Raw genomic sequence first — 26414 nt, forward strand, 5'->3', positions numbered from 1 at the left:
ATCTTGGACAGCTGCAACATAGACAGCAACAATCCTTGTATCCTTCATTCATAAACGACGATCTGAGAGTTACAGAACAACCTGAATCTCTGATGATCTTTGTGTCCACTAAAATACTCATGTTTTTAAGTTAAATGTACAGAAACGACGACCAAGGAAGGTTTCTGTGGGGCAATAAAGAGTGACTGCTCACCGTTCTTGTGATCATTTTGACCCCACAGGGTTAGATCTTGCGGATAACCCTGAATGGAGAGAGGTTACCAGTGGTCTAACATTTCCTTATAATTCATTTCTTCACACCAAGCTGCTTATCTATAGCAGATTTAGTCTTCAGGTCCACAATTTGATTTCTGGTGTCCTAAGACAGCTCTTTGGTCTTGGTGAAAAGGCCCTTTAAAGTGTAGCTTACCCGTACAAACCTGCTTTTCTCTGCAGATCAGCTAATTCACACTAATCATGTAAGCAGTTACAATATGTCAAAGAGGCTAGTCGGTTTTGACAGACGTCTCAAGTGGTAAAGGTTTAAAGCTTAAAACGCTTCTTTTATTTGTCTTTTTTTTTTTAACCAAAAACGAGTGTTTTTCAACTGAAACGTTCAGCTATTGGGGTGGGGGTTGATGTGCTGGTAATGAATTTTAGCCGCCATCTTGTCTGTCCCCTCTCAATAAAACATCCATGTTATCTTCAAATACTAAAATTAAACTCTTGAAGCTCATTAGCGTAGCTTTTGAAAAGATTAAATTAAAGCACAAAAGCAAAATAATTTAAAACCAGACTTTATTTCTGCTGTAAAGTTGACCCCCAAAAAGGGTCAGACTTTTGAGAGTGATAGGCCCCCTAGTGGTTACTTGGTGAACTAACCTGGTTTAGTCACTTTGATTTTTACATTGAGCTTCAAACAGGAAGTCAAAGATTGTCCAGGATTTGATGAGTTTGATGAAACGGTAAATATTTCAAAATTATTACTGTATTTATGATCATTTTATGTTCATTTTTAGGACAGTGAATCGTTTGTTCTAAAAATAACCCGTTATAGCTTGTTGATTCTTCCGTGAGTTGAAAGAGACGCCATTTGTACATCACTACCAGATCAGAGTCCCTGATTGGTCAAAGTTCAACCGGTTTAACTTTTAGCGTGTGTTCAATAGCTGCACATTTTTTATGTAAAGCCTGAAAATGGTCTTCAAAATGTGCGTTGAAAGTGGCTGCTTGAACGTTGCTTCAAAACCACAGCGGTCTTCAATTCTTGAATATGTGGATGAGAACATTTAGTTTTTCTGGTTGAACCTCTGGAAATCTCCAGTCATCCTTAACCAGCTGCATCCAGTCATCAGCCAGTGGGCCATCTTCACCATCCGGAACCTTCTGGAGAACAACGAGCAGAACCAGGAGCTGGTGGCCTCTCTGGAGCAACGCGGCCCAGTCGACTACTCTGCTCTCAGGGAGCTGGGCTTCCTGGTGGAGGAGCGAGATGGAAGCTTGCTGCTGAAAACCGTGAGGAAGGACTCCTAGAAGAAGATAAAGTCCAGTCTGAGCAGGTTCTCCATCAGAATAGAATATTAGTTTATCACTTAATCAAATAGAATTTATGGAATTATAGTCCAATAATAGAGAAGGTAACGCAGCTAACCCTGCTGTTCTGTCAGGAAACGACTCAACGCAGTTAAAACAGAAGTGCTTTAAATTAAAATATTTAAATATTTTCTTGAAATATAAGAATAGCTTCCTGCTGGGATATGCAGTCTTACTGACACTACAAATGCTTTTGAGGTAAGGTGAGGTCGGTGAGGGTGATCACACCCTGGTGCTTCGTAAAGAGCCAGGTGCCTTGTGGGTAAATCCAAAGACAAAGGCCTCCTCTTTGTGCTAGTTTTTTTTTTTTTTAGCTTTTCAGAAGTGCTGGGGTCACCAGCAGGGGTTGACGTTTTCTCTGAGGGTCCCTCAGTGTCCAGGAAACGAAGATTGATGTGACACCCCCCCCCTCCTTCACACTAAAGCTAATTAAAAAGCAGTAAAGATCTGCTTATCAAAATAAGAGCTTAAACGATATAATAGAGGAACTCTATGCATTTTGTTTTTATTATTTATTTTTTCCTGGATTTTTTTTAATCTAAATACTTCTGTAAATAATGCAAATTTGATCATTCAAGGCTAAGTGTGAATATTATTGCTGTAACTTATTGTTACATTTCTCAGTCTTAAGATGTAATCTTACACTCTGATGATAAGCAGGGTTTAAATTGCATGCTTTTAATTATTGAAATATATATAAATCTTAGAGCTCATTTAATCTTACAGGTGCATCTCAAGTTAGAATTGTATAAAAAATAAAAGCTGATTTTTCACAAATTTAGTTCAGAAACTAAAACAAATATTTTTACAAGACAATTCCAGTTTGATGACAATCAAAAATTCTGGATCTCAGAAAATTATAAATATGAAAAAGTTCAAAGAGTCCAAAAGTCCCACAGTCCAAAAACAGGCTTCATGGGTTCTTGGTGACTTTGAATTGTCCCACAGGTGTGAGTGTGTGTGTGTAGTTGTGTGGCCATCTTTTGCCCCACAGTAGCTGGGATAGGCTCCAGCAACTCCTTGACCCCAGAAGGGATTAAGACCTTTTAGAAAATGGATGGATGAATAAATGGACCGTTTGGGAATATGAGGGAGATTCACAATGAAGATTATTGAACAAAAATAATGCAAAACACTATATTATGACTGGATTTAAATAAAAAAATCACTAATTGAATGTCCTATAAAGTAATTCTTTTCACCTTTTTCCAGAAAAAACTCTTAAGTAAAAATGTTTTATTTCTAGCTTTTTCAATTTGAATGACTAATTTTCTGACTTTTTTTTTTGCGGGAACTTAAAAAATAAATGAGCTTTAAAGTCCCACTCTGAAGATCTATTGAACTATTTTCAAAGTGGTCTTTTAATTACGATTATTCTGTTTTTAGCCAAATTTTAAAAAGTTAATTGGTTTCTAGGATAGTTTCTGCAGGGCGGCAATAGTTCATTAGTTGTGGCGCTGAGTAACCCCGCCCCCTCTTCTTTTCCTTATTGCTTAAAGTAAGGAGCTTGTGGCCCGCCCTGCATATTTTCTATGTTACAAATCTGATTTTTTCTTTTAAGCGCCATTTTTTTCCATCTTCTTGGGATTAATTCTTAATTTTCTTTATCAGAAAAATGCCACAAGAACGTATTAAATAGGATAACTGTAAGCACTGTGTGATGGATTTCTACATATGCTTCAGCTTTTCTGAGATGCTGAATGTTGGGTTGGTGTCAATAGGAAGTTTTAAAAGGAAAAGACGCATCTGTCAGTTTCAAATTGTAGCAAATTTTACGAGTCTTTAGCTTCACCTCGTTGCCTGCATCCAAGCTTGTCCACCACCCACAGAGGGCGGATGAACGGATGGAGTGAGCACCAGAGCATCCCTCCCTGCACAGAGAAGCTGAGCGGTCCTGACAACCCAACAATGCAGCGCTTTACGGGCCTGCCCCGCCCTGTTTGCTCTGCCTCTGGACTTTTTTTTTATGACAAAGTATACCGAAAACAATCGCTCCGACTTTTCTCCTCAATCCATGGGTATAGTGAGGGGAGCTTAGGCGGTTCCGGTCCCCAGCATTTCAGACGGCTAACAAAAACAGCTGTTACTCGCGCTCCACTGGCCGGCCGCAATGCTTTTCAACCCCAACAGGAAAGAGGCTGGGAAGCCGCGGCCGCGCGCTCCTACCTTCCAACACGTTTCCCGGTTTTCCCTTCACACCACCGACCATCTCCTGCATCTTCAGGGTCTTTGGCAGCTTGTTGCGCTTCAAAGTTGAATCATTTTGCTTTGGGAATGATGTCTAATAAATGAATATGACAAAAACATGTTTTTTGGGGGGATTTTTGTAATAAATAAAATAATCTACTAAAGGCAAAAAACGGATGCTCAACTTTTCTTGGAGAAAAGAAAAGTTCTGATTATTATAAACACGTTTTAATGAACTTTTTTCTCTAAGCTGATTTAATACCTTTTAACTAAAAGACCTTTTTAAATGTCCTTAAGAAAAGTTGTTTGAAGAAAATTTAACAACGTCCAAATTTTATGTTTTTCGCTATTTTTTTTAATGCCAAATTTGATGTCACCCATTTTCCAAAATAATAATGGAATAAATATGAACATTTTGTTATTCATAAATCCACAGAATTCTAAAAAAATACATTTAAATACTTTTTTTTCTTAATGGCAAATCGTTCAAATGTAATGCATTGTGGTCTATATTCATACTGTTTTTTTGCTGAGACTTCTGGGAAATTTCCAGGGCGTTGAAATTTGGAATTGTAAGTTGTGACTGTATGGAAGAACTGGACAAAGTGCCCCCCCCCCTTTCCAAATAGGAAGTATCCACTGGTTCCAGGAAGCCAAAATTCCATAGACTTCTATTGAGAAATGAACGGCTATTTCTTGGAATAAACATTCTTGTTCTGATGCTTTTCTTTTTTCTTTTTTTTACATCCTCTTGATTATCCTAAGCTTTTCATGATAAATTTGCTGTTGCGCAAGTTATAAACCGACCAATCAGATGCTTCAAGAAAAGTATGTGGTCTACGGGTGTGGCCTTCCCATTTTTTTTTATTTTTTATTCCTGATTGGCCTGACTGGTTACCATAGAAACAATGACTCAGACCAATTACTGCTTGCTGATGTCATTTGGCTCCAACATGGCGGCGTCCATATCATAATGAAGCCAAAAGTAGGTCAATTTCTTTGGGAGATGTCACACTCCATTCACCGGTTGGAATTTCCTCACTACTTATTGCACCATTTAGGGGTTTTGGCATTTTTTGGGGTATCTGAGATTACAATTCATTGACTGTATAAGAGAACTGGGCAGAATTTCCCAGTAGTCCCCGCAAAAAAACAGGTGTACATCGATGTTCATTAGATTGCGTCTGAACAGTTTGTCATATGAAAAAAAAGATTATTTAAATGTATTTTTATAAATAAATCATCCAAGTTTTCATCATGAGAACACAGTGGATTCATAAATAGTCTTTGTTTTACTTTAGCACAAGGCTTATGTCATGTTTGGCATTAAAACAAAAAAATTAGCAAACGTGTCCAAATGTTTAAAATCCAGGGCGCTAGATGGTTAGGAAATAGTGAGGGAATTTGGACACAACAATTTACTTTTCTCTGCAATAATATTCATCATTTAGGAGTCCAGCAGCTTTATAGACAACTTTGAAAGCCAGGGAAAAAAAACATATATTTTCAAATTAAGAGCACAAAAATCCAAATAACTTAAAAGCTTTCAAATCTGAACACTTAAAATAGTGGCTCTCTTCCCATCTATGACATAAAGTGCCACATTTCTCATATATAAAAATATAAACTCTTCAATTTGCCTTGTAAGTTACATCACATCAAAGAGAAACACATGTGTACACAAAAAAAGAAATATCTTCTGATGTTTTGATCCTCTCAGAGTTTTGGAATCATCCGAAAACGGCGATCACTTCTGTACGAAGGAAAGCTCAAATCGAGAGCGTTTTAGTCGTCTCTTTGGTTTCGGGCGTTTAGACCACCTGGGCTTTCTTTGAGTGGACTGATGCACAATACCAGCTCCCAGGAAACTGGTCCAATTAAGTGCACAAAAAAAGAAAAAGAACAGCAAACAAAAATACTGATGGAAATGTAAAAATAAAAAATGTTTTCATAATCGACTGCTGTCTTGGTAAATGCTGAAACCAATAGATTTAAAATGTTTTTCCATAAATAACTTTTCTTCAGTGTTTAAACAAAGTACAGTGAGAAGCAGCCATTTTTCCGTACCAATCTTGAGTTTTTTATCGTTTGGAGCTGAACTTCAAGCAGCTTAGTTGCTCCATGGTCCCGTTTTCCGTCCTAGTTCCTGATCGGATGTGAAAATGTGCAAATCTGTGACTCGCAGACTCGCTATTTGCACGTGAAAACCTCCGACTTCTCGCTGCAGGTGTTGCACTTGACGAAGCAGCACCAGTGGAACTTGCAGTTGCACTGGCGGACCCGCGTGTAGTGGTGCGTGTCGTAGCCCCGGCCGCAGCACATCACGCCGCAGCCGCCGGCGAGGGCGGAGGTGCCGTTGCACAGTCGGCCTCTTGTCCCTGTGCTCCCCGTGGCCGCGTCCTCCTCGCAGTAGTTGGGAGAGCGCTCCAGGTAGACCAGGTCTGTGTCTCTGGGCTTCTGGTAGCCCCGGGCCCCTTTGAGGCGCAGGAAAGACGGCTGGCGGAGCCGCGAGGCCCGCACCGGCTCCACCTGGACCGCCTCGCTGTAGCGCTCCTTCAGGAGGTGTCCGATCTCCCTCAGCTTGGGCAGGGTGATCCAGCAGGTCCTGGTGGTGCAGGAGCCAGAGACACCGTGACACTTGCACTCCAGCTTCATCCTCTCCTGTAGGATCTGGCAAAAGCAAATAAATAAATAAATAAATGTTGGGAAATGAAAGAGGAGTAAATTCACAGGTCTTTAGCTTCAATTTAAAACGTTTTAGTCGGTCTCCTCCGGGAGGCTGGGATGCCTGTGGGCACTTCAACTTTCAGCACTGGAGCCAGAGCGCCAAGTTTGTGTCAAAAACCTGGGGAAAATAACTCGAACCCCCAAACTGCAGTCTCTAATTAACTTTACCTTTCTCCAGACCGCGGAATGGCGTGACTACCGGAGGGAACCGACCAGAGCTGTTACACAACCCAACAGATATAGAGTTACATGGTGGCTCTGAGCCAGATTTTCATCGTGACATCAAAATGCGTTTCTTCAGACGACAGGACAGGTGACTGCTCGGCTTTCTAATCTAACATAGAATTTTTAATGGCCGCAGCTTTTGGTTTCACAGCTTAGACCACACTTCAGATGCAGAAGTGCGGTCTAAATCTGACAATGAGAAACAAGGGAAGTCGTGGACTTGTATCATTCAAGTCAACGGACTTGTGAGACATTCCCTCTAAACTCTACATAAAAAGTTAATTGATTACTATATCAAGCTTAAAAACTATTAGTTGTAGATGAGAACTGGACTGAGTGACTCCTCCCCCCTCACGTTCCAAAAAGGAAGTACTTGCTGGTCCCAAGAAGCCAAAACCCCATAGACTCCTATTGAGAAATTAACAGCTATTACTCCGTATTCTTGCTCTGATACTCTATTTAACATGTTCTTGTTGATCCTATTTTTTCTTCATTATATTTTTGTTTATTCAAGTAATAAACTGACCAATCAGATGCCTGTAACTGTGGTCTCACGTCAGATATTCAAAAGCTTTGATTGATAGATTCTTCAGATCCCGCTTTCAAGCGGTGTGGACTTCCAACAAGCTCATTCCAGATTGGAAAGAGTGGTTACCATAGTAACGTTCACTCAGACCATTGAGATGTATAGAGATGGGCGAGGCTGTAGAAAATATCTTACTTTGGGTTCCAACAAAATGAAGTCAATTCAGTCGCCATTTTGGAACCAGATTACATTTGTAAGCAGGGATTGGTAAGAGTCGGTCTGAGTCATCATTTCTATGGGAACCACTCTTTCTAATCAGGAGTGAGTTTGTTGGAAGGCCACACCCTGAACACTGAAAGCAGTGGAAGGGGTGTGGCCTTCCATCACCCCTTCCACTGAAAGCGGGCTCAGGAGAATCTCTCAATCAAAAACTTTGAATGTTGGAGGTGGGGACTACATGCTCTTATTGAAACATCTGATTGGTCAGTTCATAACTTGGCTAACTTACGAAAAAGAAAATATATCATGAAAAAAAAATAGATTCAGCAAGAACATGTTAAAAAGAGACAGCAGAGCACCAATAGTTATTCTGACAAACAGAATGACTGAGTAATCCCTGTTATTTCTCAGTAGAAGTCCATGGGATTTCGATTATTTAAACCAGCGGATACTTCCGGTTTGGAACGGACGGGGGGAGGGGATAATCTGTCCAGTTCTCTCTTTAAGCTGTCAATGACTCAGACGAACTCGGACCAATCACTGCTTACTGACGATATCTGGTTCCAACATTTTTAGTCAAAAAAAAAAAAAGAAAGGCGACTGAATTGACTTCATTCGGTTGGAGCTTGAAGTAAACCATTTTCTACGGGGGACTTCACCCTCGTCCAGTACAGTTCTCATAAACACTTTATATTTTATTTTGAAGACTATCTTTTTTGTTTTGATGAACTTCCTGTCAGAGTTTCACACCTGGATTCAGTTGGACGTCGCTGCATCTGTCTCTCATTAGTCACTTTTCATACAACGTCCATTCATTTCTCAATGAGACAAGAGAATCTCGCCACAGAGAAAAAAATACGGCGCTCGAAAATTAATAGCCGGAAGTCCATCCCCCTGCCGGAGCCAGCCCCCCAAAAAACATCATTTGCACCCAAAATCATTGGTTGGAAGTCCTCGACTGGAAACCCTCGTTTTAAGCTTATGACCTTTTTCTCTGTTTCTTCTCTCTTTTTTCGACCTTGTTCGATGGCATTTCGCTGGCTCTGATCAGCGATCAGCTGATTCGCAGTGAAAAAGCAACATTTCCCCGTCATTTTCTCCAGAGGTAAACGGTTGTAGTCATACAAATTTGAACACTTGTTAATATTAACTTGAAAAAAATGAAATGATCAACGTTCTCTTTCTTGCACACTAAACTGTTAGACAGATACAGCTGAGTCACATTTAAATGCTTAAAAGCTGAGAGTTCTGAACTTTTTTTAAAATATCATTTTTGAGAGGGTTTCCTAAAGTTGCGAAATTTCCGCTTCCGGGCAGAGATTGATTCTGGCACCATCTTAGATGTGACCACAGGCCCCTCCAAGGAAAAGTCAGTCCCTTTTAGGACATTAGTTTTGTTATATTTTCTCCTGAAACCTCCTCAAATACATTCAGCATACCTGTTTGGAGTCAAAAACACAAGAAAACCTGTCTGAAGTTAAAACAAGTCCAATGTGGATTCTGTAAGGTAAAAAAAATACTCCGAGCGAGCTAATATCTTGTTAATGAAAGAAAAAAAATCTATTAAGAAACTCAACATTTTTTCTTTAAAATCCCACAATTCTATCAAGGACTTAAGTTTGCTTAAAACTGATGTTTTTTTTTTTTATTTTAAAGTGGGACTTGGTGTTTTTTTTTAATTTCTTTTACTCAAAAGGGAAAAAATATATATATTTTTGTATAACTTTAATAAATTACATTAAAGATTTCAATATCAAAAATCAGTCACAGGCATTTGAACATTTTTGCAAAAAAAATGTTATTGTTATTGCGCATTAAAAAGTATTCAAAAAGTGTTTTTTTACCCTTTAACACCGGAGCTCCAGTGTCTATGTTCTTTAATTTACTGTAACTTTTCAACCATTTACACGATCAATGTAATTCAAGTAGATTCTGAAGGAAAAAAGCATTAACGGTTGAAAAGCAACAGTTTGTTAAAAATTTTGTGCTTCAGTGTCACTGGTGACGCTTCGAGTGTTAAAGGGTTAAGATAATATGTTTGTTGTTTAGACTTAATCCTTTCTATCCGTTACCTTCCGGCCAGCCTCATTGTTGTGCAGATTCATCAGGCGCCGGGCGTTCTTCTTGATCTCGCGGGCGTCCACGAAGCGGCGGGAAAACTCCACCCCGTACTTGATGTCGGCTGAGCAGCCGCCCCATTTCCAGCCCTCCTCGCGATGCTGGTAGCCCTGCTTGTCCCGGTCGCAGCCGCACTGGCTCAGGTTGCCCTGGCTGCATGCCGCGGTTACGGCGTGGGCGACTCCAGCCGCCGTGATGGCGTAGGTGAAGGCTGCCTCCCTGCTGCCTGAAGGAGACAAGCCGAGCTCAGATCTGCTGAAATAATCTCGTTTCCATACGGTAGATAGGATACTGAACTGGAGAAGATTGCTGAGAGCTCTCTGTTCATAAACACTCCTGCTAGCTTACAGCTCCTCACACTCCTAACCCAACATTAGCGGTGCAGCAAAAATGATGAGAAATACCCGAGCTTTCTAGCCATACCGTTTTGAGCCAGCTCAGACGAGGAAAACAAAGACGTTCATGGATCTAGTCATCTACAAGTGGATGAATCAGAATGGGGCGGAGCTTGTGGCCCCACCCATTATGTTCTATGTCATAAATGTGGTATTTTTCTATCAGCTCCTGATTCCCAATTTGAATATAGAAATACTCAAAAATACAATTTTGAGCTTAATTTTTTTTTCTATACACGTCCTTCAAAAACACAATTTTCATCGGAGTGGGTCATTCTTCCCTTTTCTGTTCCCTTGTTTCCAGTTTTTTCCCCCCAAAAAAAGGAAATTTTTGGAACTAACGTGACCACAAATGTACCCTCAATCACAGAACTCCTTCGTTTCGGAAACAGCCGAGCTCGTAAGTCTACGTGCCTTCGTGGAATTTGGAAAACGCTGACCGTTCGACCGACTGGTCGAAACTTTGGGATTCAAATTACATTAAGGAGTGTAATTGTTAAACAATATGCAGCTATAAAGAAAAAAATTACACCATGGATGTTTGTTTTGGCGCAGGACAACTCATTGTGGATATTGAAACAGTGGCACTGCTCTCACAGTGAAGAAGTCTGTGTTTTGGATGAAGTTGTTTGAGTTTCCGTCTGTTCATTTCAATCCTTTCCTGCTGGATGAGGCTAAAATCCCTCAAGAACAAGTTATCTTCCACTTCTATGAATGATCCTGCCCACCTGTAGTGAAGAAAGCAGAAATGATCAGATAAGAGTCATTCTCTGTCCATCTTTTGAGGTCCACGTGATTCTGTCTGCTGGTCATTTGACTGAGATCTATCAATTTCCAACCTCGTCAATATCACCGATTGAAATACAGAATAAAGGCTTTAATATTTACGGGGTGGAGGGGAAATGAATGTATTGGCTCTTCAGTCGGTAATGGGATATTCTCCGGCTGCCACCAGAAAAAAAAAAAACTATTAATGCACCAGGGAGAGGCGATTCCAGTGGCTCCTTTCCAACTTGGACCTTTAGGCCTGCGGTTCCTTTTGTCCGTAACTCAAAACAAACTCGGAAATCTCCTCTCGTCAGGGGAAGTCTGCAAGCTCCCCAGAGGCAAACTGAGAGGGTTAGCCGTCTCTTCCCGCTGACATTTTACTTTGACGGGACTGCAGTGATGCAGGCCTCCATCATTGCCATCTCCTGTATCTGCTGGAGCTGATTTCAGTTGGTAGTTTCTACCAACCTCTGGGGGCTTTAATGAGTTCCATTGAGAGGAATAAGAGTGTTTTTTTTTTATCCTTTTAAGCTCAGTGTTGACATTCTTTCGACTACTGTCACTCTTCAACTGTTGACGAAGATGACGTAATTCCAGCGGATTCTAAAGCAGAGAAAACTGGCTTTGCGTCATTTACGTTATCAATGTAAAGCCAATATGAAAGTTATTTCTCTCTGCAACAGATACACGATGATAAACTGTCGAAGAGTTCCGATAGTTAAAGAACATGTCATTTAGGTGTTGCCGGTGACATCTCTTATATTCAAGAGTTAAAAGGACAAGAACATAAATGTGGTGTTCCAACCCACTCCAGTTCTTGCCAACATTCTTGGAATCTTCTGATACATCCTTTTTGGACTCGATACTTGCAGCTGATTGGACCATTCTGGTCATGAAACATTTAATTCCTCCATGAGATTCTTTCTAAGACTTTTGATTCTGTAAATCCATAATAAAGCTTCCAATCCCTGCAAAAACTGTAGGGATTGAGATCCAATCCTCAGCTGGAAATATAAAAAAGTAAATATTCACGGGACATTGAACTTTTTTGCAACCATGTATTGTATCTATGATAGATCTATCTATCATAGATTGTATCTATATTTCTATGACTGTTTTCTTCCTATTTTTTGAAACTAAGTACATTTTTTAAATCTTATTTTTTTGTCAATTGATTCCAGAAAACACCTTTTCATTTAGTAAAATGCCAAAATACATTTAGATTGCTTAGCATTTATTCAAGACGTTTACTTTATAGTACTTTTTATGGCTTTTTTGGCATTTTAACTTGGCCTCCACAACTTAACTGGGCAACTTTTACAATTAAATACCAGGTTTCTAGTTTTCTTTTTTTCTGCACTTCCTGTGTATTTTTTATCCTTCTTAATCTCCTTCAGAATATTTAACTGTCAGAACTTACATTTTTGTTACAAACACCATTTTCTAATAAATAAATCTTCAGCGTATTTAGTAGAGTTTACACAGGAAGTGGACTCAAATCTCTCGTGTCTCTCTTAAGTTGTTACACAGAAAAATCTTTTTTATTTCTTTAAGGAAAAAGAAGGAACCCAGACGCCTCGTCTGCCCGTCTTGGAGACAGATCGGTCCCAGGACTGCTCTATCGAACATGTATCAAACCCACAACGAGACCGCAACAAAACACTGTAAGAGTGAAGCGCGATTTATAGAAACGGTTCAGGCGCAAAGCGGACGTCCGCCTGATAAAAAGCTAGGGAGAGTGTGGACGGCAAAGGATGTGGGTCTTACTGGTTATAGAAAGGGTAAAAGCCCGAGTACTTAAGGGACATCCTGATGAGCCTTCATCGCCTGGAATGAAGTCGTCTTTTATACTTTGACACTAGGGAGAAATATTGCATGCTACTCAACTTAGATTCAATCTGGAAACTAAGAGCTTGTTGCTTTTGGGGTTCAAACAAAAAATCAAGTAGTTATTGGAGCAAAAAAGGAAAATCCATGGTGAACTGATGAAACACCTCAATCTCCTTTAACCCTTATGCTATCTTATCAGGTCCAGATGACCCAAGCCTTACATTGACGTGTTATCCATCCCATGACAAATGTGGATGAAGGTGGACAGGATTTCATGTTTATGTACACTCAAAAATCATTAGGAAAAAAAATTTCAGTGCAGTGTCTTGTGGGGTCCAGATGACCCCACTCCCAACGTCAACATACCTAGGATAGCACAAGGGTTAAAACACCACAGATCATTCCCATATCCCTAAAGATCTTTTTTCCTCTCTGTGGTAGTTCATGTTTCACTGGTCTCTAGTAGGACCAGAACCGTTCAAATGTCCTGCAAACAGACTGACCTACTCTTAACTCTTGTCCGAAGACGGTCCTCTCCCCCAGGGCCGAGCAGTTCCACCGGCCGTAGCGAAACTGGTACTGGCACTCGTTGATGCCCGACTGGGCGCCTTCGCCAATGACAATGATGGCATCTGGGCGACTCTGGCAAAGGGCTCTCTGCCGGGGGGCCAGTCCGGGTATCTTGTTGCAGATGATGTTGGCACCCAGGGCCACCACAGAGGACAACGCCCTGCAGGGACACGGACATATGCAGAGAACAAGCTTAATCACTTCCGGAAAGAAACGATAGTCATCCGGACAACATGTCATATGAGGTGAAAGTCTAAAACTACATTCACACCGCCCTCTTCCAATGAAAAGTCTATGTATACCCATGTTCTGGGCGTTCAAAGCTCTCACATGTATCTATTGATCAGAAATGAGAAATGAATAGATTCACTTTGTGACAGTCAGGTATATGACACCAAATCTTTCATTTATTAGAAAAAACCTGGAGCAAGATTTTTGCACTATCAACTTTTTGCACCAAGCCTGTTCCAACATGCGCTAGTAAACAGAAGAAAAGACAGAAGAAGCCCTTCCCTGCTTGTCCAGTGTGAATATTATATTCTAAACGTGTATTCAAGAATCAAGAATGCATGTCAAATGCTCCTGTCAAAGAACAACTCTTTCTCAAGTTTAAACCCTCAGATCCTGTTTTTGGTAATAATATGAGTAAAGTGTGTCTGCTTGGGCCATGAAGGCAACAAAAGTACAAAAACTTGGGTGAAAAAGCAAGAAGCAACAATGTAACATCACTTCTCCATATGCTGCCAATGAAAAACGGGTTTGGAACCAGGTGCAAATCCACAACAGCAGGTTGTCTCTTTACCCAAAATGTAAAAAAAAAAAAAAAAAATCCAACGTGAGAAGTGATTGAAGTTGATGTCCTTTGAAGCTGACTAAACAAATACATCCGAGGAAAAAGTAAATGTTCAGAAAGAGCTTCCCTTCCTCCAAAACACATGTCTGTCCGGACACCTGTGGCCCCTTTCTGCTGCTGGGGAAGAAGAAATGAGTAGAGCGCGTGCGATCACAGAAACGTACAGATAGCTGCCGCTGGTGAGGATGAGGAAGATCTGCGGGTAGTAGACGGACAGCAGCGCACTGCGGGACGAGATGATGAGCATGGTGGCGCATTGAAAAAAGTCCCACTTTGCTTTTTCCAATTAATAAAAAAAGAAAGAATTTCAAAATATAATACAGATAGATAAGCGTGGTTTCCTGTGGGGATCAGGTGGTCACGGGGCAGAGGCGCGCGGCGGCGGCAGCTCCGAGCTCAGCTGTCCACGTGCGGGAGAGAAGCTGCATCCCTCGGCCGCTCTGCGCGCGCGCTCCGCCACCTGGACCGAAATATGTCCAAGTGGGGGGGTGTGGGAAAAATGAGGGAGTGGGAAAGACAGGGAGGTGGGGGCAGATTCAGGGCCCCACATCCCCATCCACACACCCCAGATGGACACGTGACCAAATAACAATCTAATTAATATATTACTTATAAAACACCAACATGCTGCTAAATGTGTCTCCCCAATATTGCGCCCCCATGTGGTACGACGTAACACGAGCCTAACCCAATTCCCATAGAAATTGATGTCAATACAAATAAACCAAAAAAAACAGTAAATATTTTACACAGAAAAACATTTAGAAGCATTTCTTATCCAGGAACACAAGTAGACTCCTTTTTGAGTGGAGATTTCTACTTTTACAGTAACTTATGTTGTCTGGAGACGTTTTTGTATTATTTTTAGAGCAAAAAGAGCATTTGCAAATCAAATGTTTTTATTCCCAAAGGATAGAAGCTTTTAGGGGTCTACTCGAGCCCCGAAGTGAATATATTTTTTCAAATGTCCCCCCAATAAGTTAATAAAACTTTAAAATTCTATGAAAATTACAGATTTACTCATTATGATGATATAAAATAATTTTAAATATAAACCTCTGTCAAAAAAATATCACAGTTTGATTTTTTGTTGTAACCTTTAGCTTTATGGATTTGTGAAAGAAACAGACAGAGGCCGGATTTCACTGAACTAAAACGAAATTGTGGCTTTGTTTTGTGTTGAATCTGAACCTTTGGCTTTGGTCTCTTTTTTCACGTCTTTCTCAGTGTAAACAATCATATTAAACCGCAGTTGCTGCAGCGCTCTTGATTTGTTACAAACATCTTTTTTTCCCAAATGACCACAGAAGGAAGAGAATTAAGTATTTTTTGAACAGTATGACCAAAACGAAACCCATTAGGACAGATACTGAGAGAACGAATGATGGGAATAGCATCATTAGCATCATGAAAGTGAGTTTCAGGCCAGGACAATCTAGCAGTGAGACATGTCGAACTAACAGTCATTTTGATCTCTTTTAGCGTCTCATGTTTAGATGTCAAACTTTGACAAAGCACTAAAGTTAGCCTAAACATCCTATTTTTTGTGTGTGTGTTTTCTGTTGGCAGGAAGTTTTTTTTCCTAATGAATTTAAAAAGGAACTTAGCCAGAAATATAATTTAATTTACATATCTCAAAGTTATTGCATGTTTCTATCTATGCGTTACTCAAGACATCACATATATGGAATATTTTAAAAGGAAGGAAGAAAGCTTTGTTTTTTCCTAAATAACAGTTTTACAAAGTCCTTCTTTTTTATCAACAGTCATTATACTCAGAGTAAAACTCAAACAAGATTCCTCAAAATAGTTCACATGTGTAGGTTCGTTGGCATCACTTCTACTGCAGAAAAAAAAACTTAATGTGAACATTTATTTTTGCATGTTGCTTATTTTAGTCTGGTTTCCATCTTTCTGACACTTTTCTGTTGGCTAAAACCATATTTGCAGTTTGAGTGATTATGTTCCAAAGATACAGCTTGAGTTAAATCTAAATTACTCCATCCATACTTTCTCTAAACCTTTGGGGTCACAGGGTTGCTGGAGCCTATCCTAACCGTTGTTTGAAGACGAGGTTCATCCTGGCCAGCACGCCAGTTTGTGTCATTGCCACACTCTCACATAGAAATAATTTAGAATCACAAATTGGCTTATGAAGCAAGTTTTTGGACAGTGGGAGGAAAGGAGAACCTCCAAACTCCACTTAGAAAGGTCTCAGCTGGGATTTGAACTGGGGCTTTCTCACTGCGACACTAGAGCGTTAACCACTACTCCACCGTGCTGTCCAAGTAAGTATCTGAATAAAAAAGAAAATCAGTATTTGACGTCTGAATCACATAAATTCTGGTGAAGTAAAATGTTAATAGCTGTGGGTTTATATTTTCACCTGAAAAGATTTTTAGTTTAAGTAGGAAAAAAAGGAACAAACAAATTAGTGGTAACAACAAAAAAAGCACAATTTTCAAAAAAGGTTAGAACATTTTTACATTCCAAAAAGTAAGTAAAATAATAATAATAAAAAACTTTCAAATCACATTTCTTAGTAATTTAATCACAATTAAACAAACTTTACAATTTGGGCCCAAAATGAGTCATTTTTTACGTTCAGTATTTATAAAAAGTATCAAAGTATTTTGGATCAGAGCAACAAAAGGTAGAAAAACAAAACATTTTGCTTCAAAACAATTAGCTTCTGTCAAGTCTGATTAGCTTTTAAAGGAGAATTTTAGAGATTATGTCTCTCAAATGTAAAGATGAGAAGAAGCTCTCCACCTGTATCATAGTAAAATTTAATTATTTATATAAAATATTTCACAACAAATCATGAATTCCAAAATTGTTGCAAATGTCAGATTAAGACAATGAAAACAAAGTCTATTTTTAAAGGACTAAAGAACTCTTTTTGGACTTCACAGAAACATTCATCTGTGTTTTTTTTAAATGAATAACGAAAAAACACTTCCACAACCACTTTCATTAACACAACTACGTGTTTGTTACAGATACTAGCCACCCACACGTCTCTACCAAACCTGTCCCTCACTGGTCAAAGTTCAAATGGTTTAACTTGCGTTCAATGGCAGTGCTTTTGTACGGCTGAACAGCTGAAATAAACTTACATAGTTACGTGTGAGCACAAGAGTTTGGAATGGGAAATCTTGAAATGCTAATATAGACTTTTCAATGAAAGTGGCCGTGAACATGTGCTGCTGAGAGCGGTGTGAACGTAGCTTCACAGTGAGAAGAAGAAAAAAAAGAGGTGGAGGAAGTGGTCGGGGAGAGGGAAGTCAGGGCATCTTTGCTTAGACTACTTCCCCCGCGACCCGGTCCCGGATGAGCGGAAGAAGATGGATGGATGTATTAAAACAGAATATTTTGGAGTTTTTGTTTAAAAACTGTAGCTTTAGTTCTGATTTTAGTGCCAATTACACCAACGGGTTGATGTCCCTCAGGGGAAAACTCAAACTTAGAGAAATGCTGCGTTCATGTAGTGATGGCATGATTGGAAAAAATGAATTTCTGAGTCGGAAAATACACAATTGTCAGAAAAACAACAAACTGTCCGACAACACATGAATGCAGGAAAACTTTCTGCACCTAAACAAGTGCAAAAATCTATACTCAGTCAGGATGATTTTGTCTTTAGTATAATCATTTAAATAAGCGGTGATCGTGACAAGCATGCATCACGCTGCTGCAGTCCCCAACACAAACTTAGTTCCCTGCTGCTGCAGCCAGCTGAAACCACTTTAAGACACAACTGAGTAAAACAACACATCCAGACTTCACGGGCGCTTTGGGCTGAGTGCTACAGACAGCTCTGGGTTTTGATGTTTTCACAGCCTTTGTTGACAAGAAGATAAATACATGTGTGATGGCAGGTTTATCCTTCGAGTGTGAAATCTGAGCTTTCGTGAGATGGGCGAAGACGGCCGTCAAAGGCCTGGATTTCGCACATCACGCGAGTCTCTGATCCACCGGGACGCCCTGATGAGTTTAATGTGTTTGGGTCGGACAAGTGCACATAAGCCGTTCTGGCATGTGACCGCAAAGCGGCGAGCTGCTTTCAAGCCAAACCGCAACGTTAGAGGTATTGTTTAGACTATAATACTGCCAGACAAACACATGGTGCTTATAGATGTAATGGGGGCAAAAAGCTGGAAATGTGGAAATGAAGATAGCCCGTCAAACGCTGTCGAGAGACGGAGCAACAAAACCCCTGCCAAGAAAAGACGGCACAGCACAGACATGACTTAGTTATCGGGTCTGATTTAGAGTCCCCAAACGATGAGGGGACGACATTGCTTCCATGTTGGGGACAAAGCCATTCTGCTTTTGAGCAAATTAACGCAAAGAAATGTTCGGGACACATTGAGGTCCTCAGAAACTGGATTTATGCTATTAATATGAAGGGAATTTTGAATTCATGTAATGCAGATGTCACAGAAGGAAGTGCTTAGAGTTGAAAAAGTAGCTAATGTGTAGCTTAAAGACTCACTCCAATCGTCTTTTGATCTATTCTAAAAGTATTCCCAGTGGTCTTCTAATTATAATTATGTCGTTTTTAGCCAAAAACCTAAAAATTGTGTTGTTGTCTGGGACATAATTTCTGCAGAGCGGCAGGAGTTCATTATAAACTTTTTAATTATACACTCTCCTGCTAGCTTACAGACCCTCACAATCCCAGCCTAACATTGATGGTTCAACAAAAATGGCCAGCAGTGATGGAGCTATCCAGTCACACTGTTTTGTGCCAGATCAAAAAAAGACATTTATGAATCTGTCAGAATGGAGCCCTGTGTATTTTCAATGTCATAACTTTTTCAACCTGCAATTTTTCGTCTGCTCCTGATTTATCTGAACAAAGAATTTAATTAATTTTCTTTACATTTTTCCTCCATCGTCAGGAAAACACTTCAATACATGTTAAAAACACGATTTTCATTGGAGAAGTTTGTAAGTACTGCAAATATGTGAGCATTACTGGGAACAGAAAGCATACAAGTCTAAAAATCTTTCATGATTCGTTTGCTGACTGCTAAATTTTAACCATTATATAGAAGTTTTAGCCCTTTTAAACAACACTTGTATGACTTTATCACTAGTTTTTGCTCACTTGTCACTGCAGAGGGAGACAGAGTATCACAAAAGGTCTTGCTTTGGACCAAACTCTTCTCATTTGGAGCATTCAAACCAAAAGAAAAGCGTTTTTCTGAAGACATAAAACCAAACCAAGAAGTTTATCTTCCACTTTATTATGTGCTTAAATTGATTTGGAAACCACTCCATGTTGAAGCTGCTTCGGTACAAAGAAAACCTTTGGTTTCTGCAGGAAAAGTTTGAGTCTGAGATCCACCAGGGGGCGCTTTGCTCTTACCTTTTTGTGCTTCCACCATCTTGCTTCCTTCTACTGAAGTCAATCTTTGTTATAAAGTATCTGTAAATGCTTTTTTTATAAACTAGTTTTTACAGAAATCCTTTTTTCTACATGATCCTCCTGACTAACAGCAAATGTGTCGTCTGTAAAGGACATTTCTAAACTTGATTATCTCCCAACCGCTGAATTCACTCCTTTTGGTATCTACAGAGGACATTTGGGGCTTTTCCATGATATCAAATGCAGTGGTGTGGGAATTGGTGTATATAAAAATGTTTGGACTTTTCCTCTGGACATAAGGTGGATGTAATAATCTGACAGGAAACGGGGAAATATGCAAACATATTCACAAAAATGCTGGTATTGATGAATAAAAAATAGATTTGGATGTGTGTGCACAAAATAAAAATGGTAGCCTGAGGGTCATTTAAGTAAAAAGTAAAAAGCCAGGGTCATGCTTATCAAAAATATATGGACATTTTTTAAAAATTGAGGCACAATTTCTGTTTTTTTTTTTTTTTTGGAAAAGTTTAGCCCAAACATAAAACTAAAAAAATGTGTTTTACTCTTGGAATAAACATCAACCTCCTTTATGTAATTAGATATAATCTACTTTTTTGTTTAAATGTGTTCTTGATTTCTTGTCTTGCAAGTTTTTATGTGAAAATTCCTCCAGAAACAGGGATGCAGCCTCCCAAAATGAATCCTCTCTGCTCAGTCGCATCACCAGAGGAGTAAACCTGCTGTGATCCAACTCAAGCTGGTTTGATCTGTTAGTAGTGAGTTCATTTACACATACATGTAAAGAGATGGAACCACAAACCTCTTACCCGGTTCCAACGGGGTCTGTTAGCTGGAATCAGGAAAAAGTGCACCATCTTTTGAGCGCGTCACCGTGTGTTAGCGCTGACCTTGCTGATTGAGTTTGCTTACAATCACATGGGTCAAGGCCAGGGTCGGACTCATGCATCATTTAGTTTAATGGCTGTTTCCTGCCGGCTCTGAAGCACACGTTGGAGGGAGCAGCAGGCTGACGTAAGGAGGAAAGATCGGAGTTGAAAAAAAAAAAAAGAGGATAAAAGTGATGTTTAAAAGTGGTGGTGGAGGGAATTGTAACTTTTGTGGCCTGTCTGTGTCACCAGCCCCCTGTGGGGACGACAGATGTGCGGATGATGTCATGCAGAAAGGGGATAAGGCAGAGGAGGGGCGGAGCAACGGGAGCGCGGGAGGACAGTGGATGGGCGGAGCCTCCATCTGAGAGAGAAAGGAGGGAACCATCCAGAAGGATTATTCCATTTTTACTTGGGATGGTTTCCAAAATGGGAGTCCAGAAAGAAAACAACAAAAAAGTGGTTTCTTAACACCTCTTTTTTGCACGGTTAGAAACACCAAATGTGCTGAAGCGGTGTCTCAGAGCGGCGGGCCTCCTCTCAAAGCCTCTCTAAACAATGGAGCTATAATTTACCTTGAGAGGCTCCTGCCAAACTTCTCCCTCCGTCCCCTGACCTGCCGCAGCATAAGAACTCAATTGTTCTTGTGGCTCCCGGTGACAATGGCTGTTTGTGGCCATCCGGGGATCTGGGGGGGGTGAGTAGAGAAAGGTATGGAGGAGAGGGTGAAAGCAGAGCCATGTGATCGCCGCTGCCTGGGTGGAGCTCAGAGCCAGAGGTCAGGATCTCAGCAAGGACACGGCTTTCCCAACCGTCCGCTCCGGGGTGCTGCGGCTCAAGCCAAAGGCGTCTCTCTGCCAGTTAAGAACTGTGGGACCGGTTTGGCTCGTCTGCAGTTCTGCCCCCTGCTCAAATCCCCCACCTGTGTGTGCCCTTGCAGGCGAATTGTTGCTGACATGGCTACCAGGGGGAGGAGGGGGGCGCTGTATGAATTAAGCAGTCGGATGTTGCCCAATGGTTGCAGGGCAGAAACTGCGGCCAGCTTTGTGGTGTGTTCCAGGGAGAATGGGAGCTCTTGGATCCAGCACAGGAAGGGAGCTAACAAGTGAGGCAAACAGTGGGACTCTTCCTGGCCAGCCCTGAATCTGGGGGGCCTTTTGGAGTGCGGGAGTGCACTGATGAAACTGGTGTTTTTAACATGTTCTTGTGGCATTTTTCGGATGATAGAGGATACTTAGGCCTAATCTGAATTCTTCCCTTCTCCCTTATAGTGTCAAATATTTCGGATGTCACTTTCGTTCGATTACGTCATCCGCTATCTTTAGGGCGGAGCTTCCAGCGCTAACAACAGCGGTTTTATAACTTTGAAAAGGTCATGGTACAACAAAAAGTCATTACTTATATTCAAATGTAAACTTCTGTGCTTCAGAACGCACCGTAAAGAATATTGCTTCTTAGCGCGATGCGGTTTACTCTCGTGATGGAGGACTTTGTATCCCTCCGTTTAGAGGGTGAAATTAAAAAAATAATAATCCGGACACGACTTCCACTTAAACAGCCACTTTAAATTGAGGGGAAGGAAGAAGGGAAGAATTTGGATTGGGCCTTAGAGTCTTTCTTTATTCAAATTGTTGTGAATCGGGAGCAAACGAAAAAAGGCAGTTTATAAAAGATTGTATTTATTTAAAATACGATGGGCGGGGACACAAGATCCCTGGTCTGATCCAATCTGATGCATCCACTTGTAGGCGACTATGTCTTCGGTTTCTTCATCTGAGCTGGCTCAAAACTGTACGGCTGGATAGCTCCAATGTTGCTTTTAGCTTGGCTGTAAGCTAGTGGGGAGAGCGTGTAAACAGAAAGCTCTCTGCAACAGGGAGGGGTGGAGTCAGAGATTAATTTCTAATGAACTCCTGACGCTCTACATATTTATGTTCTATAAAATGACACAATTTTTTTTTAATTTTGGCTAAAACAACATAACCATAATTAAAAGACCACTTGTAACGCTTTTAAAATAGATGTGGGTCTTTAAAGAAAAGCACACCAGTGCAGTTCACAGCATCCCTTCACCATCGCAGGCTTGCAGAGCGTGGGCCTGACGCCAACACAGACACATTCAGCCGATGACCACGCAAGGCCTGGACACGCAGATGGCAGCTGACGCCCACTCCTCTTCCACCGACATGAGTTTAAGGACACCCTTGGTCCGCTTGGTAATCATTGACCTGTTACCTGTAGCAACCATGTCCCAACATGATGATGGTGTTATTGCACAAACTGATTCAGCAGCATCAGGTCTCTGTGAGCCGAAATGACAAAAGTATGTGGCCTCCTCTTACTAAGAAAAGAGGAGGTGATGTGAATAATGTGAACTTTCACCTGATCACTCAGGCAGAACCCCCCCATCATATAAAGGAGGCCTCATTTCAATTAAGCAAACCCAGACTCTAAATGGAGCCTCCCTTAAATTGAAAAAGTTGGTGAATTTTGATGAGCTTGATCAGGTTAGATCCAGACTCCTGCTCCTCCTCGTTGGCGTTTTCAGGGCGCGGCGTGGTACCGCACTGCAGCACCATAGATGGCTCCAGGCCGGGGTAGGAGGGGGGTGAAAAAGGTGGAACAGGGAGAGAGGGGAGACGAGGGAAGACAGCGTTTTGGTCCTCTCCACAGGCTCCTCCCTCTCTTTCCACACCTCCCCTCATCTGGCTCCTCTTCTCTTGCTCCTTCCTCTTCTCCTCCGGCCGCCGCCTCCTCCTCGGCCTGTGTCTGAAAGCAGTGGCCTGAAATAAAACTTAGAGGGGCCCCGGACGGCGAAGAACGCCAGCTTTGTCTTAACCGCCATCCATATTGGCGGAGACGTGGCAAGGAAGGAGCACCAAGTGTCTGATTGCGGAAAGGAGAAACTGGGCCTCCTGAATCCTCAACCAGGACCTCGTGTCCCACGCGTCTCCGCACCTCCACACTTCAAGTCTGGGTTAAAAAAATACCGTAAAACAACTTTAACCAAGAAATTACATAAATTCCTACTAATGATCCATAACTGACATTAACGAGGAGATGGATGAGATTTCAGAATCCATCAATCCAAGAATTGATCAGTGCTGCTTACCACCATTTATGACATCAATAAACATTTTAGACTGTTAGATATTTAAAAATGTATAACTATTTGATTGTCTTTACAATATTTAACTTCAAAATGTTTAAAGGTTGTTAATCAATTGTTTTTAATAAAACAAAATACAACAAAAACATAATTTACAAAAGCTGAATTTTTAGATTTGAAAATAAAAGTTTCAGAAATTATCCAGAAAAACAATAAATTCTTCTTTTGAACATATTTTTTTAAATAAAATTAATAACAAATGTATGTAATTTAAAAAAAAAATGTTTTTTTCTTTACAGAATAAAAGACATTTACTGTTTATTTTCAATTATATGAAGAACTCAGAATTTAGGTTAATACATTTTTATGAATGTATCACACATGTTGAAGTTTATATCATATAAAAATAATTCAAGTCATTTATTTCCTAAATTAATTAAGTTTCCTATTAAAATTAATACTATAATAATATGTAATTACACATCTATTACAACATTGTAATATCTCTTTTTTTATAAATCTGAAAAAAAAATGTATAAGTTGTGGACAAGATTTTACATTAAAATAAATGTGGAGCCGTTTCAATTTTATGCCCTCACAAATGTGTGCAGGCTAAACATGTGTGTGTGTTTGAGTCCCATCATGGGATCAATATGAACTTGTGTCACCCTATAATCCCAATAAGCAACAGGCTGCATACTTAGCTAGTCTGCAAAACACACACACGGACACACACTTTAATCCTATGGTATATTTCTGTGCCGATGGATGCAGGGATGAAGCTCGGTCACTGAGTTCAGTAGTAATGTCACTCGTCGAGTGAGCTTCACCAGAAGCCCTCTGTGCACTCGTCCCACGCTGCCGTGTCCTCAAATAATAAAAGCATTGGGAGGATGTGTTTTTACAAATTGTATTTTTTTATATCGTTAATAACTTTTTTTTGCATCTCTTTTGACAAAATTCAACGACAGAGGAATTTCATTTTTCATTAATTCCCTCATTTTATTAATAATTGACGACTTCCTAAATCCCACTCCATCTTTTCTCAGTAAAGGAGTGTGCTCGAACATTCCAGGGGAGTAATTAAAAGTTAATTTTTATCTATATCTTCAAAGCACATTATCTCCAACATATAAAATTGGATTCACTTTATTCGGGATGCCCTTTAATTTGCCCCTCTGCATTATTAAAATTCTGCATATACAGAAGTCAATGTAACAGTCATCTAGTATTTTCAATGATATTACATGGATGTCCATCTAATAATTTAGATTTTCAAAATAAATTTATATTTAGTAGTTTTATTGTGCAGAGATTTTTAAAAATAACTTTTTTGTAATGCTTTTTACGGTTTGAAGCAACTTTATTTTCAAAAAAAGCAGCTCATATAGAAAAAGTGGCAAAATTTTGCTTTTACTTATTGTTTTTTTTAAACAAATTACACATTGACTTATAAAAACTAAATAAAACTTCTTTAATGTTGAACTGCCCTTTCTTCTTCTCCACAGATGGTTTCAGAAATCAAAGTCACCTGAGCTTTAGAAGAAGATAAAAACACTTACTTTTATGAAGTTTTTAACAAAAATTTCAGATGATGGTAAACAGGTGTGTCACGTGTCCTAAACTAACAGGTGAGTAGCTTTTTAAAAAGAAAGTTAGATTGTTTTGGGGAAAAAAAATCACATTTTAAATGGAAAAAGTTTTAATTATAATAAAAAGGAGGAACTATTTTACACCACATTTCAAGTTTACAGCTAAACTATAATTTATTGCTCCTTATTAAATAAGATAAGGGGTTAAATAAACTAATAAAATTAAATTAGACTTGTTATTGACTGGTGCTAAAGTCTTCATTGCTTAGCACCATATTCAAAAAATAAAGTTAGAACCTCTTTTTTAATCCTAACTTAAAAATAAACATTTATTTTACATTTAAATAAAAGAAATATTTATTGTGTATTCATTAGCTGCTAGCTTACCAAAACAAATAGTTCTTTTTTTTTATTCGCGGAGGGGTAAAAACGTGGGCAGGGTGTGAGGCAGCTCAAAATATTAAACGCAGCTTTTTTTTTTTTACTGAATTTTTGAAGTATTTTTGTTTAATTTATTTATTTGTATTTCCTCCCCCCCTCGTGTTTAAAGGAGCAGCGGGACAGTCTGCCCCACACCCGGCAGGTTGTTGTATAACCGTGTCTCACCTCAGCTGAACTCGCCGCATCTGGCTCCTCGGCGGCGGCGCAGTCTGCAGCCGGAATGCCCCCAGTGAACCGAGCGACATGGCCGGCGAGGGAAGCGCGGAGACCGGGAGATACTCCGCCTCGGAGCAGCGCCTCGACATCGTCTTTCGACAACTTTGACACGACGTACTCTCTAATTTATAGACATATCACTACTTTTTTTAAACAATATTTTGTTTGGCGCTACAAGCGAAACGGAGCCGTCGTCCGCGGTTGGGAATATAAAGCCAGCAGACTGAGACTCCCCGGGAGGAAGAAACTTGAACTTGAGACGTTGTTGGTGCGTATTAATATTTAGTCTTTTTTACACTACGCGGATGAATTTGGAGCTTTTAAAACTGCGTCATTTTTTTTTACGCGCTAACGGCTGTTTTAAAAAAAGTGTTGTTGTTGTTTTAGCCACGCGCGTGCACTGTCGCCCCACAAATAGCGACTCTTCGGTTCCGGTCGGAATTTCTAAATATATATATATTTTAAAGACGTCAGAAAGAAGCAATCTCGGAGTAAGTCTTCGAATATCTGCGGATGAACATAACCTGTTGACCCCGCTATCTGTTCTCCGTCTCGGTGTGGGGGAAAAGAGGTCGCCTCTTCGTGCCCTACTTTCTCCTTTCGGAGACGAATAATCTTCGCCTCTGTTGTCCCCGATGCGAAACGGAGATAGACACCGAGCAGGTCAGACCGATATCTTTGCTCCAAGAAGACCAGTTAGTGTTTATTTAAACTGTATTGAATTCAAATGTGTGTTTGAGTAGCGCCGCGAGCTCGGTGCATTCGAGGCGCGAGGACATATAGCACAGCTGTGCGGCTT

The 26414-nt window shown here is 40.2% G+C and overlaps 2 protein-coding genes across 5 annotated transcripts in view; one reads left to right on the forward strand and one right to left on the reverse strand.

The window, feature by feature from the left end:
• atxn10 (ataxin 10) overlaps positions 1 to 26414 on the forward strand; it is a gene marked incomplete in the record, with an annotated part of 61635 nt that overhangs the window by 7142 nt on the left and 28079 nt on the right. The window contains 2 exon segments of the mRNA XM_024282887.2: positions 1 to 37; positions 1328 to 1494. Coding sequence (XP_024138655.1) covers positions 1 to 37; positions 1328 to 1494 — 204 coding nt within the window.
• On the reverse strand, positions 4222 to 26414 carry LOC112153035 (protein Wnt-7b). Of its 4 annotated transcripts, none has more exons than XM_036210288.1 (4): positions 25565 to 26414; positions 13071 to 13297; positions 9529 to 9800; positions 4222 to 6429 (listed from the first exon to the last, which is right to left on the reverse strand). In XM_036210288.1, exons 1-4 carry the CDS (start codon positions 25702 to 25704, stop codon positions 5950 to 5952), a joined length of 1119 nt encoding a protein of 372 aa, XP_036066181.1. In that variant the 5' UTR covers positions 25705 to 26414; the 3' UTR covers positions 4222 to 5949. The 4 variants fall into 4 exon arrangements, with proteins under 4 accessions (XP_036066181.1, XP_024138677.1, XP_024138687.1 ...); XM_024282909.2 differs by lacking the exon at positions 25565 to 26414 and adding an exon at positions 14155 to 14710 and having other exon boundaries at positions 13075 to 13297; XM_024282919.2 differs by lacking the exon at positions 25565 to 26414 and adding an exon at positions 14155 to 14710.

Source organism: Oryzias melastigma, linkage group LG23 (genome assembly GCF_002922805.2).
Source record: "Oryzias melastigma strain HK-1 linkage group LG23, ASM292280v2, whole genome shotgun sequence".
Lineage (NCBI taxonomy): Eukaryota > Metazoa > Chordata > Actinopteri > Beloniformes > Adrianichthyidae > Oryzias > Oryzias melastigma.